We start from the raw sequence: 15,497 nt of genomic DNA, 5'->3' as shown, positions 1-15,497 counted from the left end.
AAACCTACCCCTGGGCTCTGCACCAAATTCGGATCGGAAACATAGTCGTTCAGCTTGCTTCCGATCATCATGGACCCGGCGCCGGTGCCGGTGCCATCCGTTGGCGAAATGAAGTCTGGATCGTTGCTCAGATTTTTCAGTATCGACACATCGTTGACGCTCTTGGAGGTCATCAGTTTGGTGTGGTGCCGTTCGTTGAACTTGGTGTCATCGGATTTGTTCTGCTGTTGGAGTTGCGATTCCTGATCGTTCAGTTCCCGCAAGTTGATGTGGAACTTTTTGCGCAATAGTTGAACTCGGTCTTCCGGTGATAGGCCTAGATCTTGGTTGGATTTGAGTCGCGCTCGTGCCCGTGCCTCTTCTCGTAGTTGCTCTGTTAGGGTAAGTGTTTCGTCTGGGGGTTTCTTCACGCTAGTGGCAGCATTCCGTGGAGTGACCATGTAGTTGGCGGGAGTTTTGAAAGCGATGTTCTCTTTGTTTGGTTGGGTGGTTGGTGCTGTCGGTGTTGAATGCGTTAAAGAAGTCGCGCTGTAAGGTTGATTGAGGATGCCACCATTGACCTCTTGGCCAAGCAGTCGGTTCCTCCGCTCAGGTGCGATTGGTTGATAGACAGTAGATTGAGGCTGACTTGGAGGAAGTGGTGGATGGCCGAGAGCGTTGTTGCGATTACGACTCCGGTTAAGACGCTTTTCAGCATTTAGTTGCTTCTTGGTTTGCAATTTATCCATGACTAGATCGTGAATGATGTCTTTCTGCTTGACGCGTTCCTTTGTGATCTCCTCAATCTTCTTCTCCACGCTTTTTGGCACTTCGATTGAACTTTGCTCATTGTAAATGCTGGAAACCGTAGGCTTCACAACCGGTTCTGGTGTATGTTCGATCAATTCAGTTGGCTTCTCGTCTGAACCGATTTCGCCTTTTGATGTTTTTCGTTTGTTCTTTTTCACCTCTATTGAATCCCTCGCACTGCTGATCTGTGCGATTTTATGCTGCAACCTCTTCACGTACTCATCGTACCCAATATCTTCGATATTGTTCTTCAAAGAGTCTTTTCGCAAGTTCCTCTCCAAACTGCTTCGTTTGCCCGCCGAACTAGACTCCGTGGATATCTTTCGAACGGGACTACCTGAGGACTTTTCCGCTTCCAGGTGTTTTGAACTGAAAGAACTAACGCTACCTCTTCCGCTGCTACCACTTCCAGTTGTAGCCGTTCCGGTTCGGTCCAGAACACCCGCCACAATCGTTGGAGCTTCACTTTCCTCTGTTGTCGTCTCTCCGGTCCCCTGCGATGAGGTTACCACCAATAAACTATCCTCTTCCATGTCAATCAAACTGTCCGGTTGCTGTTGCGCATTCTGTAGCACCTTGTTCTGCGCGGCCAGCGCACTAAACGTTATCTTCGTCGGAGGCTCCTCGTTCATGGGAGTCTTGGAATCGTCCGCCGAACCGCTGTTGAGCAAATATGCACCCTGTTCGATGTAGTCCACTCCGGCCACTTGCTTGTTGATGGCTTCCACCAACGCTGGCTTGGAGGTTTGCGAGTAGCTTTGATTCTGATTGCTTCCCACGATCGTGTAGGGAAGCTTTCGAGAATCACTCGGATCCACAAATTCGACATAACCTCGATTTTTCAACATCGCCCTGTTTGTGGTGGAATAGGTTTCTATGCAGCTTTCTTCCTCCGAGCCCGTGTCCATGAATTCAATGTCTTCAATGGCAAGATTTTTCATGATGCCATCTTCAGAAGATTGATGATGCTGCGTCTGCTTGGACACGACAATCGGTGCCAACGGAGTGGATATGGATTTCTTCTGCTGCAATCGGCCGTGTTTCGGTTTGTTCCGTTTGATCGTTCCTTTGTTGGAGTTCAATGCGAACTCAATGTCAACGAAGTTTTCCGAAACGGCATCGTCGGCAGCCCAATCGGAAAGTTCAGTTTCTGTAAGGTTCTGCGCTGTAAGTTCTGTTTCCGAATCGGAACCCTCTGCTTTTGCCAGTTGCGGCAGAAGCTGCGAGGGCGCCAGGGGAGTCTTTTCGGCGTCGGTATCCGGCGATCTACGACTAGTGAAATTGAGATTTCTTGGTTTCTCTACAGGTTGATCGTTACGATCTAGCACCAACGGAAGGTTTATCATCGACTCCAGCTTGTTCTCGTTGCGGGAGTCAAACTTCAGCTCAGGCTTTGGATTAGTAGGACTAGACGGTTGAGTTGTTGGGGCAGACTTGGGGGTATCTTGTCCCAATTCCAGTTCTTGCACCGGAAGAGGAATAGGCGCAATCAAATTTTCGACTTGTTGTGGCGGTGTTGGAGTTCGATCACGTTCTTCATCGTCATCTTCAGTTGTTTCACCTTTGGGTTCTTCAACCAAAGCAACGCAGATGCTATCAAGATTCATCTCCTGCTGAGATATTTCCGCTGCTATTTTAGTATCCGGCGGCAGCTTCTCCAACAGTTTAAGATCTTCCGGATCGCCAATGTATTTTCCATCGATGATCATTAGACTATCGATTTGCATCAACTCTCCAGCGGTGTCCCGGATCTCCACTCGAGGCACAAACCGCTCATCGTGCTGCGTTTCCGGACTAGTGGTTGAATCTAGAATAAAGTGTGGAATATCTTCCACACTGGAAGTACTTGACGTTGAAGAATCTGATATACTGTCGGAATCGATGTCATCATCGTCTTCCTCGTCATCTTCGCACAATTCCTCTTCATCCTGGTCTTGACTCCATGCCATGTCAGGAACTTGTATCGACGTTTCATGCGCTGGGCTTCTCGTGCGTTCCTCTTCTTCCACCATGATCTCCTCAACCGTGTTCTCGTTCTTATCGATCTTTATATTGCTTATAATATCTGGAACGCTGTTCTTGAGCTCTCCATTACTCTGCATCACACCTCCTCTAGCCGAAGGTGGAGTCATGCTGAAGTTCAATGTCGTTTCCACCAATGACCGATCACAGTTCGGCGAATCCGCCGTCAAATCTATGTACATATGCTTCAAGTTGGAAATATTTCTCATCTCCACAATCTTATCCCCATCTTCCTCATTTTTCCTTTCCCCATTCTCCTCCTGTCGATAGCCATCTACCTTCTTCTCCTTCTCCGGAGTGATCAGATCGATCGTTTCGATAATTCGCTCATTGTTGTTTGGTCGATCGTCTCTTTTTCCTTCCTCCTCGCGTTTCATCTCATTAAGCTTGTTCTCCACCAAAGTGGCATTAACCGTCTCGGCGTACCTCTTCTGACTTCCAAGCCCGGCCATCATTTTACCATCGTACACGTTCTCCTTCTCGTCGTTACTTCCCGACAACAGTGCTTCTTTTCTAAGTGATAGCAACGACGGCGGTGGAGCTGGAGCCGTCTTCTGCAGGAACGTCTGCATAGTAGGGCTGATCTCCGGTGCCGGATTGAGTAACTTCTGACACTCGGTGATGTTCGAATGGAAGCTCTTAAACTTGGAATCCAGCGCCGACGCAGAGCCACTTTTGAGCACTCCGGTACCGCCCGCCGGTTCTCCGAGTAGATACTTCTTCTTCAGCTCCAAACTCTTCTTCGAAGCGATGCCTTCGGTGCTGGCGGTTTTGCTGAGCGTGTAGTCGCCGGGTCGTGGAATGGAAAGAGGTGCCCGATTCTGGCTGAGCTTGATCGTTGGATCGACCTCCACCAGGGGTTTGAACTCCAGGTGGATGTCCCGGCGCCCGGTGCGGTCATACCGGAACGACAATTCGGTGGGGGAGGTCGAGCGCTGCTGCGGATTGGTGTAGACAAACTGCCGTCGCTGACGGACGCCATTTTCGATTGTCATTTGCTTTACCTGAAATGAGAATGATAATTGTTAGTGGTTGAGTGAACAATCGACACGTTTTTTTTTTTTTTTTATATCTTTATTAGAGTGTATTTTAACACACGAGGGCTAGTTCTACACTTCAATCGACACGTGATAACGAACGACGAAGACGAAGACGCATAGACTGACTTGATGAACAATGCCAGAGAGTGACATACGCAAAGAAAAAGCTTCCTCCAAGAAGCTGGAAAGCTTCTCCCAAGAAGCTGGAAAGCTTCTCCCAAGAAGCTGGAAAGCTTCTCCCAAGAAGCTGGAAAGCTTCTCCCAAGAAGCTGGAAAGCTTCTCCCAAGAAGCTGGAAAGCTTCTCCCAAGAAGCTGGAAAGCTTCTCCCAAGAAGCTGGAAAGCTTCTCCCAAGAAGCTGGAAAGCTTCTCCCAAGAAGCTGGAAAGCTTCTCCCAAGAAGCTGGAAAGCTTCTCCCAAGAAGCTGGAAAGCTTCTCCCAAAAAGCTGGAAAGCTTCTCCCAAGAAGCTGGAAAGCTTCTCCCAAGAAGCTGGAAAGCTTCTCCCAAGAAGCTGGAAAGCTTCTCCCAAGAAGCTGGAAAGCTTCTCCCAAGAAGCTGGAAAGCTTCTCCCAAGAAGCTGGAAAGCTTCTCCCAAGAAGCTGGAAAGCTTCTCCCAAGAAGCTGGAAAGCTTCTCCCAAGAAGCTGGAAAGCTTCTCCCAAGAAGCTGGAAAGCTTCTCCCAAGAAGCTGGAAAGCTTCTCCCAAGAAGCTGGAAAGCTTCTCCCAAGAAGCTGGAAAGCTTCTCCCAAGAAGCTGGAAAGCTTCTCCCAAGAAGCTGGAAAGCTTCTCCCAAGAAGCTGGAAAGCTTCTCCCAAGAAGCTGGAAAGCTTCTCCCAAGAAGCTGGAAAGCTTCTCCCAAGAAGCTGGAAAGCTTCTCCCAAGAAGCTGGAAAGCTTCTCCCAAGAAGCTGGAAAGCTTCTCCCAAGAAGCTGGAAAGCTTCTCCCAAGAAGCTGGAAAGCTTCTCCCAAGAAGCTGGAAAGCTTCTCCCAAGAAGCTGGAAAGCTTCTCCCAAGAAGCTGGAAAGCTTCTCCCAAGAAGCTGGAAAGCTTCTCCCAAGAAGCTGGAAAGCTTCTCCCAAGAAGCTGGAAAGCTTCTCCCAAGAAGCTGGAAAGCTTCTCCCAAGAAGCTGGAAAGCTTCTCCCAAGAAGCAGGAAAGCTTCTCCCAAGAAGCTGGAAAGCTTCTCCCAAGAAGCTGAAAAGCTTCTCCCAAGAAGCTGGAAAGCTTCTCCCAAGAAGCTGGAAAGCTTCTCCCAAGAAGCTGGAAAGCTTCTCCCAAGAAGCTGGAAAGCTTCTCCCAAGAAGCTGGAAAGCTTCTCCCAAAAAGCTGGAAAGCTTCTCCCAATAAGCTGGAAAGCTTCTCCCAAGAAGCTGGAAAGCATCTCGCAAGAAGCTGGGTAGCTTCTTGGAAAAAACTAAGCACCTTCTCGCGAAAAGCTGGAAAGCTTCTCGCAAGAAGTTGGAAAGCTTCTCGCAAGAAGCTGAAAAGCTTCTCCCAAGAAAGTGGAAAGTTTTTTCCAAGAAGCTGGAAAGCTTCTCTCAAGAAGCTGGAAAGCTTCTCCCAAGAATTCGGAAAGCTGTTCCCGAGAAGCTGGAAAGCTTCGCCGAAGCTCTTCCAAGAATATAAAAACTTTTCCAGAGAACCTGGAAAGCTTCTCCCAAAAGCCAAACTATTTTTCCGGGATGCCCTGATAGGGGCATTTTCAAAAGATTCGGTAAATTTGTTTGCTTCGCGTAGCACATGCCAACTCACTTACCTGTACTTTAGCTGGTCGTCGCAGGTGCGTATCGTTGATGATGATTTGCGGCGGCAGTCGATGGCTGGGCTCGTGGTCGAACTCGGAATCGGTGGAAATCTCCGTCGCCGAGTTGATCTCCTCCGAGGCCGACTCCGAATCGGATGCACCCTGCAAGACAAAACGAGAGTACGTAAACAAACGGTTAGGCCATGATAGTTGACATGGAGAAAGAAGAGCCATAAAACAGCAGAAAGTCAGAAAATGAAAACATCGCATTGGCTTTGCGCTTTTCTAGAGCTGGTGTTAGGGCGGCAAAGAACGGGTTTAGATAAAAAGCCAGAGCACATTGTAACTGAAATTTCGATCTGGCTGACACGACGTGTTAGTAGCAACAACGTTTACGTTAGCGATTGGTTTCCAATAGTGATTGAAGCGTTTTCGGGTACGATTTAATCGAAAGAAGATTCGTTCGATATTTTCAAGTCTTTCAGTGTAAGTATTTTGAATGATTCGAATAAGCACACGGTTCATGAATGCAGCTGTGAAAGTCTTTGAGGGTTTTTATTTGGAACTGAATGATTCGATGATTTTCGATGTTTTGTGGTTAATAACGAGAAGTACAACCATTCAATCGCGATGCGGTGATCATTCTCGATCACACGGTTTAGAGGCAGCAAAACAATGATTATGATTCATCGCAGAAATCAGTAAGAATAACAAACAACGCCAATTTTCAAACAGATTCACACCGAAACACCTTGATTACCTCTCTGTCTCTTTCTCTGTCTTTCGGTATTCTCAGTCTTCAACGCTTTATAACGATCGAATTTCCTTCCCTGTCTTCTTTTCAGCTTAAATCGTACCCAAAATCCGGGATTGTTTGATGCGGACAAGTGTTGCGATGTATTTTCTATGTTTTGTTATAGTGAATGAGATACGAATGTTCTAATTTGGACTGGTGGTTTCCGGACGGCGAATTTTGTACGATTTGGTGGGAAGTATTTTTGTTTTGCTTAGGAGATGGTACAATTGTCTCGGCGATCGTGGTGATCGCCGCCTCCTCTACGGTAAGATCTACTGCCACTACCCGAGGAAGAAGGAACGTCCTTACGAGTGTAGTGAGTCATCCGAGATGGTTGGGTAATGGCTTTTGTAGCGATACGGCTCATGGCAGCCGACCCGGAAGTACCGTAGGTAGAAATTGGATGGAACGAACTTGTGGTAATAGGGACGCGATGAGAGGTGGATGTAGTTATTGGATATGCATCGTCATCGCTCTCATTCTCCAACATCTCGCGAATGTACGGATTGGGATCATTTTTGGTTACTTGTGAACGGATGTACTTATTTGCCTTCTCGTGCAGCCTTTGGCTGCGATTTACGATGGTACCACTGTCAGCAGTGGGGCGATGGGAATATCTAGTTCTAGGGACATCCCTGCTTGGCAAGTCATAGGTCCTACTTGAAGTGTAAGGCACGTGTGATGAAGTGATCTTTGATTTGGGTAAAGTATGTGTCATTGGAAGATCATCCAGATGCAAAGGTTCGGGATAGTATCTTCCACCTGTTCGACTGATCGGAACGTCCATTTCGTACGCAGATGATCTTTGAGGACGCGAGGTGCTACTGGTAGGGATATCAAAATCATTCAACCGACGTGATCTGACTGCACTGCTGACAGGGATTTCATGATCAAAAGCATGGTTACGTTGGGCTCTTGGAACATATTCATCCGGATCATACCACTTTGGAAGGTCAGAATCAGGAACATCATACGCATCCAAAGCTCTACGATTGATTCTTGGAACGTATTCTTCCGGATCGTAGTCTTTCGGGATGGCTGGGGTCTTTCCGGAAATCTTTCTCCGAGGTTTGCACTCGGTTTTCAAATCCTCCAACTTCCTTTCCAATGACTTGATATCCTCTTTCTTGTGAACTGGAGGCTCTTTATAGTATGGAATACCACGATCTAGGATGGCTTCCCATTTGGAAAAGTCTGTGCTGCGAGGAATCGGAGATTCCCGATCAATGTCGACTCTGCTCGCCTCCACATCTAGTTTAGATGTATCAGTAGATGATTGACATTTCCTGAGGTTCTCTCGTCTCCGGTTGTTCCTTAGATTCGATAGATCTTCATCTGATTCGTCAAAGTTCAGATGTCGTAAACGAGGGTTTACTAGATTTTTGCAAGTACCCGGAGGTTCAATGTCAAATCCAAAATCGCGCAGCTCTTCTAAAGACTTTTTGCTATGTCGTCTACCCGAGTACCCGGGAACCTGCAACCTATCGAAGGATTTCGATCTTCGCTTCAATTTTTTCTGTTGCTCCGGAACAATGTAGAACGTATCAACAACTTTATCGTCCTTCTTGACGAACACCTGTTCAACCACAAGATTTTCAATACTAGAGGATCTCTTTGCACGCCAGGGGTCGATGCAAATCGAATTATCGAATGGACGTCCGCCAACCGCTGGCGAAACACTTCGTTCTGTTGGCTTGGGCTTACGAAGTGGACGTTGCGGTTGCTGCGAATTGTGTTCAGCCGGTTCTCTAGCTTTGTCCTGCAGTATCTGTTTATACGTTGTGAAGTCGGATTTGGGTTTCCTATCGATCGTGGGAGGGGGTTCGTAGAATACTGGCTCTACTATGTCAGTTCCCATCAAGCCGGAAGAAATGTCTTTCAAGATGCTGGCATAGTCACTGGTAACTCCACTGGTTGATGGTTGCGGTTCAGCCGGTTTATGATCCTCCGTATGCAGAGTGTAAACTTGAATCTCTTGAGGGATGTGCGAGGTTATCTGTTTGATCTTTTCTGTGTGATCCAAGATCTTCAAAGCTGGCTGTGCTTCGATAGCCTGCTTCTTGGTTATATTCACTATGTCTGGTAGATCGCAAGACGAAGCGTTCAAGAGGCTTGAATCCTTAGACAAATCCGTTTGCTCCATAATTTCAGCCGGTTCTGTCAACGTGGTCATCATTAGTTCCAATTTTGGATCTACCTTCGTAAGTGCCTCTGGCTTTGGTTGTGTCTTCGATAAGAATTTCTCCGTCAACTCCTTCGAAGTTTGCTTGAAGTCTTTCTCAGACAGCGAGTTATTTCTGGCAGCTTCCTGCACGCTTGGACTTCTTCTACGAGGAGCTGGTATTGGAGCCGGTTCCAAAAGAGCAGCGTTGTTCGACTTGACGGATCGTTTCTGATCAAGTTCATCTCCGGAAGACAGCAAATCATCGAAATTGATCATATCTCGTGCATCAACACTGTCGAGCAGGTCATCAAAGTTGCGAACTTCATGATCCTTGCTCTTCGGTTCTCGACTAAGAATACTCTGCTGTCGATCAATGTCCTTCGGAACTGGCAATTTGAATGAAGGTCGTCGTTCGATCGACTTTGGCATCTCAAGAACTTGTGTAGATTGTTGACTCCTAACGGAAGATTTTCTTTCCAGGGATTTTGGTGTACTCTCCGCACTCAAGGGTGGACTCTGCTTCTTGATCGATAGCTTTCGTTCCATTGGGATAGGTTTTGACGGACCTTGGTCTCCCTTTTCAGATATTTTCTTATTCATAGATGACTCGGTGACCAAAGGTGGACTTTGCTTTTTGATCGATTGCTTCCTCTCTACTGGTACAGGCGCCGACTTGGGCGGAATTTGAGCTTCAACGACATTAGTTTGAATTTTGAACGAAGACTTCCGTTCCAACGATGGAGGGGTTGTTTTCTCTTTCGGCGTAGAAGATGTCACCGGTTTCGGGGGTGAAGGCGCCTTCTGTTTCGTGTATTTTTCCTTGATTTGCTTCGAGCGATCCAGGTTGATCTGCATCAGATTTTTCGGTTCTTCAAACGGCTTGGGCTTCGCGGGGTCCGGCGATCGTTTTTTGATGGATCCCTCGCGAATAACTTCCATTTTGCACTCCTCCCGTCGGAAAGGTGTCAGAAGACTCTTCAGCGAAGAGCCTTCCGGTGCAGCAATGGTTTTGGCACGTTGAAGCTTGTTGAACATTTTCTGGAAGGAGGACTTCTTACGCTCGGCGGGAATGGGTATTTCGTCAACTACATCATCGAGGTTCGCTCCCGGCATAAGCTCATTGGCCAGTTCGTTGATCTTCTCACGCATTACAGGGGTGGCTTCTTCTCCCGCTTTGTCCTCTGTATGGGGATGTCTGATGATCATGGCACTACGGAATTCCGACAGCGTTCGAGGAACATCCACTTCTTTCACCCGCACCAGTTGAGGTTCAGCTGTATGCTTCGATTGCGTGGCTTCAGTTGAACTGTCTTGACCACGGAAAATAGCTTCGTGTTTCTTGCGAAGTTCTTCGAAACAGATTTCGTCGGAGGATAGTTTGCGTTCTCGTGGAGGTTGAGTGTCAGTCTTAGGGGAAACTTTTGTTGGAATTGGAGCTTCTTCCTTAGAATTTACCGAAGGCTTTGCCGCATCGGATAGGATTGTAGGAATGGTTTTATTCAGTAGATTAGATTTTCCGGAACTTTCCGTAGATTTCGGCGTTTCTGGTAGGAGTACCTTTTGTTGAGTCACGTGCGTTGATTCGATTGATGACTTTTCGTTAGGACTTCTTGTAGAAATAGCTTCTGGTTTGTCCACTTTGCGAGCCTTGATTGGTTCGGGCTGGAGTGTGGCCTTCCGATCCAAAGTGTATGGAATTACAGTTTGTTCAATTTGAGTCTGAACCAGTTTTCGAGGCATCACTGGAGTTGTCTTAGGTGTTATTTTATCGGTAGATCCTTGCTTTTCGATAGGAGCATTCACAGAAGTTGCAGTCGAATTAACCAACTTTGGAGGCATTTTGGGCGTGGTCAGTGGAGTAAATTTAGCACCAGAAGCAATCGTAGAAACTGCTGCCGCAGCTTCATTTGAGGAGTTAGTTTTTTGAGGCATAACCGTAGTTGACTTAGTAGCGACCTCGATCTCGCGAACTTTTTCTGGTTGAACTGCTTTTCGGCGCATCACTGGAGTAAAAGGTACCTCAGGAATCTCTACATTCTTTGCGTTTCCCAGCGATACAGACTTGGGACTATCATTGGTCCTACTCTGAGAATCCGTGCCTAGTCCAACAGACGACTTCAACGGGATTGGTTTCCGCACAGTCAGTGGTGAATTAGGCAAAGATATGTCCGTCAATTTCGAAATTCCATCCTGAATCACCGGAGAAGGCTTATCCACCGGAAGATCCTTTTGAACAATTGCGACTGATTTGGGAGCAATTATGTTTTGAGTGATCATAACCTTTGCCGGTGTCGGTCCCGTAGACTTTGATGGAGTGACTTCTGGATTTGATTTCTTCGTTTGATCGTCTACGATAATAGCCGTAGAGATCTGAGAAACCTTCCTGGCCATAGTTGGAGTTGATACAGGAGAACTTGTCACCTTTCTTGCCAAGACAGGTGTCGATACGGGAATTTTAGATTCTTTGACTACAACCGTCATATTAGAATCGGTTGTAGGTCCATTCTGAGCAGTTTTACGTTGCATTTTGGGAGTTTCCGACGGAGTTGCTGTTTGAGATATGATTTTCTTCGCTTGTGTTGGAGTTGAAGGTGTAACTACCGGCAATACCGGTGACACCACGGTCCTCTGCTGCGTTTCTTCCTTACTAGTAGCTTTTTCTTCTGGCGGCTTGACTCCATTGGAACTCGACTTGGCTTTCGTCTGGGGGGCCTGAAAGGGCTGAATATTAAACGGTTCTGCCGGTTTCTCGACCGGCGTCGGTTCCGGTTCTTCGAGCAGCTTCTCGAAAACTTCATCGACCTTACCTAGATCACCAGGGTCGCTAACTTTGCTGTTCAAACTGGAAGTCGACGTCGAGCGTGAATCGAGCTTCGACAGACTGGCGAGGTAGATCTCCTCCAGCGTCTCCTGCATTTTAACTGGAACAATGATCTTGAACGGTGGTCGCTTGACCGTCATTCGGGGGATGCTGGGCTTTTTCGCGGCTGGTGGAGAATGTTTGGGCGATACACGCGGTGGGGACTTTTTCGGAGGAGACTTTTTCTTCTTTACCTGTTTGGGACTTTGTCGCTTTTTCGGTAGACCAAGAATCTCGTCAAAATTGTCTAGCAGGGACTCGTCACCTTCTTCTAGCAAATCGTCAAAAAGTTTATCGTCAAGATTGGGAGATTGGCGTTTCGGAGGTGTTAAGGACTTTTTTGAAGCCTTTGGGGAAGGAATCTTACGGGGAGATTTTGGCGATCCGTCGATTTCTCTGAGCAGATCTTCAAATAGTTCGTCTTCGGGAGTTGCAGGTTGCTTAGGAGGGCTGGGTAGTTTTTGGATGTGTGATTGTTTGGAAATTGGTTTGGGGGATTCTTGAGCGTCTTTCAATAGATTTTCAAACAGTTTTTCGTCTGAGTTGGGAGATTTTCTCAGGATCGTACTCTTTGGAGGAGAACTAGCTACATTCGAGACGGGTTTTGGCGAAGGTGACTTTTGTTTGGCCACGGGTTGGAAAGCCAGGCTATTTTTTACTGGGGCTGCAGGTTGTACGGTGGTATCAGTCTTGGACTTTTTGACGACCTGGAAAGCTAGGATATTTTTCTTTGGAGGGAGCGGTACAACCGGAGGCTTCGGGGCTAATACAGCTGGAGTAACTGGCTTGGCACCGATGGCGACAGGCATTGCTTTACGAGTTACACCCGGAGATTCAACGCTGTTCTTCCTCGATATCGCTGGAGATACCTTTGAAGATGATGGAGTCGATGGTGAAGACTTCGTTGTATTAGGACCAAAGTATTTCATCAGTTCAACATCATCTGGTTTCTTTCGTGATGCCATTGGAGACCCCTCAACGCTGGACACGGAAGACGGTGTTCCGATACTTGCTTTGGCGCTGGTGGGAGTCGAACTACTAGTTGGGAAATACTTAGACAGATTGACTCCTTGCAACGCAGATACGTCCTTGTTAGGAAGATGTTTCGGTTTCGGTTCAAACTGGTCTTTCTTGGCGGAGGTGAAAAATTTTGAGACATCCTTTTCGCTACGAACTCCAACAATTCGGGGTCCCTCTACGGCGGACTTGATCGACTGCATATTGCTTTGGAACTTCTTAGCCTCAACCTTCTTCATGCGTCTGTCTAGCGCAGCTTGGTCCTTTTTGATTTGCTCGAGGAACTCATCGGCATCCTCTCGAATAGCGCTGGATGACTTTGGACGGCTGCGACGTTTGGAAATGGGAGTACTGCGACCACTGCTCAGGTCGTCTTTGAACATTTCGTCAAAGGCGGCATCTTCGCTACCGGCAGAGGGAGTAGGAGAAGCGGAAGACTTCTTGTGCTTGCGGTGCTTTTTCAGGGATGGTGTTGGGGAAGGTGGAATCTCAGGGGTTTTCGATTTTTTGCGTGATGGTGTTGGGGATGGAGGTACATCAGGACGTTTCTGCTTCTTCAGGGAAGGTGTTGGCGATGGTGGTGGTTTGAGTGCGGTGGAGGACTTCATTTGACGTATTGATGGCGACGGGGATGCCGGTGGAGGTTCGTTTTTGGATGGTGTTTGAATTGGAGTAGTCGGTTTTGGTTCGTTGGAAGTTGGTGGTGCAAGTAAAGCTGACGAAGAGAGAGGCGTTTGGGGTTTGGGTGCTGGTTTGTCCGATTTGATAAGCGTGCTAAGACTGTTCATGAGGCCTCCAAAGAAGGAAGTTTTGGGTTTGGGCGCCTCTGTGGTGACAGGTGTTGACAAAGACGGGCTGGCAGAAGAATTCAGCCATTGCTCGCGAACGCTAAGCTTCTGGAGCATTTTCTCCTTCAGAGCCCTATCTTCAGCGGATTCTGCTGGCTCCAGCGGTGGTGGGTTATTAACATTAGGGGCGCTAAGATTAGGGAATACGGAAGAATCTACTGGTGGAGGCTGTTGCGTTGAGGCAACCTAAATTATTTGCGATTTTTTTTGGTTTTGATTGGACAATTTCACAAGTGCGTTTCATAGTACAAAAGAAAGAAAAAGAAGATATAAATTAAAGAACTACCATCACCAAGGGGATTCTAGAAAGGTAGAAATGTGGAAATTGTGTTCATCACTCACCTCAGTTTCGGTGTCGGTTGGAAGCGTTGGAGGAGGCATCAGTTTTACCTCCTGCATCCGCATCTCTCGTGCCCGAGCCAGCTCCTCGCCTTCCGTTTGCGAATCAGCTTCATCATCTAGAAAATAAAGAATAATTACAATGAAATCAACTTACACATTGAATTGAATAGTCTTACCTTCACTAGAGTATCCATAGAAGTCATCGTCACTGTCAACCATGCTGTTGAACCGCTTATCGCTGATCCACTCGGACGCCAGCTGCAGTGTCTGCGCCCCGAGCGGAGACCCTGCGGCTTCCTCGTAGTCCGAATCGCTGTCGCTCTCCGACTCATCCGAGCTGGACGTTTCCTCCTCCGATTCGTCCGATTCGGTGCCGAAGTTCCGATCGGTCCACTCGTTTTCGTCGATGACCTCCATCGGTACCTCGCCGTCCGAGATGGATTCGTCGGCGTTTTCGAACTCGATACGCTCCGGAGTTTCACCACGATCCAACAGATCGAAGTTGATGAAGCCCGATGATTTGGAGTCCGGCGTGGAAGGCTGTGTAGTTGAGGCTGCCGCCGCTGCGGCTGCCAGGGGCTGTTTGTCTGCTTGCGGTGTTCGAGGCAACGACTTCTTTGGCACCGGTTTGTTGTACGTTTTTGATGGCAGCTTGAAGTGCTGTGTACAGTAGAACTTACCCTCCGGATCGTCCCGATCGAAGGCGTATCCTCCTGTTGAATTACATAACTTGTTAGAACGGATCACAGTTCTATACGATCAGGTTATACTTACCGAGCCGAAGATTAGTATGGCAGTGGTGGCACTTGAGGCAGGATCTGTGTAAAGTCAGGTTCTCCGCGGAAATCTTTTCCATCAAATAAACGCGCTGCTTGCAGAAGTGGCACTTCTCCGCTACGCCTGATGAAGTGAGAACCAACGCGGCCTTGGATGTCTAAAATAGATTTTCGATCAGTACTGAGATCAATCAATTAATATTCAAGATATTACCGATTTCTGACTCGATTGTTGCTGTTGTTGTTGATGCTGCTGCTGTTGCTGTTGTTGCTTCGTACTGAGTAGCTGTCCAGCGATGGAAGCCACCTTATTCTTGCCACGCTCGCCGAGATCGAGATTGTGGCCCTCCTTCAGCTGTCGATCGATCGCCTTCAGTGAACTGTCGATGTCCCTGTACTTTTCATCGTCCGGCTGCTGCGTGAGTTTGTTCTGCCGAGCTAAAAATTGCTCGCGGTTCCACTTCGGAACTCGTTCACGGCTCTTGCCAATGTCGGTCGCTTTCTTCGATTGTTCGATTTTCTTCTCGATCTCCTTCACATTCCAATCGCTGCTGTCGATCTTGCCGATCGCCCGCAGCAGATCTTTCGGCTTCTTCTCGGTGATCGGAACATGCTTCCCTCCGATCCGCTGCTCCATCGATTTGATCCGATCGCTAATCTGTTCGCCATCGGCTCCGGCGAGACCTTTCGGGTACGCCGCAGCTAGACCGCGATCGCGATCCTGAGAGTGGCCGGAATAGAAAGGAAAGAGTTTCGGTATTGCCGCGATTGATCTTGCTCGTTAAAGACAGAGGCGGGACGACGCGTCAACGAATTACACATCGTGCGATTAGGAAGGACCACATTGTAGGAGATTAGGGCAGGGATCAGTGAAGCAGGTTACAACCAGGTGAGTTAACTATCTACACAATCTACGTTCTACAACATGGGGTGAGTTCTCTAAAACTAATGTTCATGCCATGCGATTTTTCTTTCGTTCTAGTTCAAAAGTGTTTATTGGATACTGTCATGCTAGTAGGTCCCAATCGATCGTGCATGCTAAACAACCTGTCGCCCCAAAACGGACACCATGCAAAAAACTCGACACAGCAAACAACGAA

The 15,497-nt window shown here is 47.7% G+C and overlaps 1 protein-coding gene across 19 annotated transcripts in view; it reads right to left on the bottom strand.

Annotated features, from left to right (window-relative positions):
* LOC5568484 (F-actin-methionine sulfoxide oxidase Mical) overlaps positions 1 to 15,497 on the bottom strand; it is a 210,712-nt gene that overhangs the window by 17,865 nt on the left and 177,350 nt on the right. For 14 of the 19 annotated variants that reach the window (XR_002499458.1, XR_002499459.1, XR_002499460.1 and 11 more), the window contains 6 exons: positions 14,612 to 15,118; positions 14,396 to 14,555; positions 13,798 to 14,334; positions 13,622 to 13,737; positions 6,355 to 13,465; positions 5,620 to 5,756 (listed from right to left, as the gene is read on the bottom strand). Coding sequence is in view for 5 of the 19 variants with exons in the window: in XM_021840381.1 (XP_021696073.1) it covers positions 9 to 3,815; positions 5,607 to 5,756; positions 13,622 to 13,737; positions 13,798 to 14,334; positions 14,396 to 14,555; positions 14,612 to 15,118 (5,277 nt within the window). In the remaining 14 variants the exon portion in view is untranslated. Of the gene's footprint in view, positions 1 to 8; positions 3,816 to 5,606; positions 5,757 to 6,354; positions 13,466 to 13,621; positions 13,738 to 13,797; positions 14,335 to 14,395; positions 14,556 to 14,611; positions 15,119 to 15,497 lie in introns of those variants that run through there. The other 5 variants (XM_021840381.1, XM_021840389.1, XM_021840384.1 and 2 more) reach the window with 1 other exon arrangement.

Source organism: Aedes aegypti, chromosome 1 (genome assembly GCF_002204515.2).
Source record: "Aedes aegypti strain LVP_AGWG chromosome 1, AaegL5.0 Primary Assembly, whole genome shotgun sequence".
In the NCBI taxonomy this organism is placed as follows: domain Eukaryota; kingdom Metazoa; phylum Arthropoda; class Insecta; order Diptera; family Culicidae; genus Aedes; species Aedes aegypti.
Note: the sequence above shows the minus strand (reverse complement) of the source record. Positions and strands in the feature narration are given on the sequence as shown.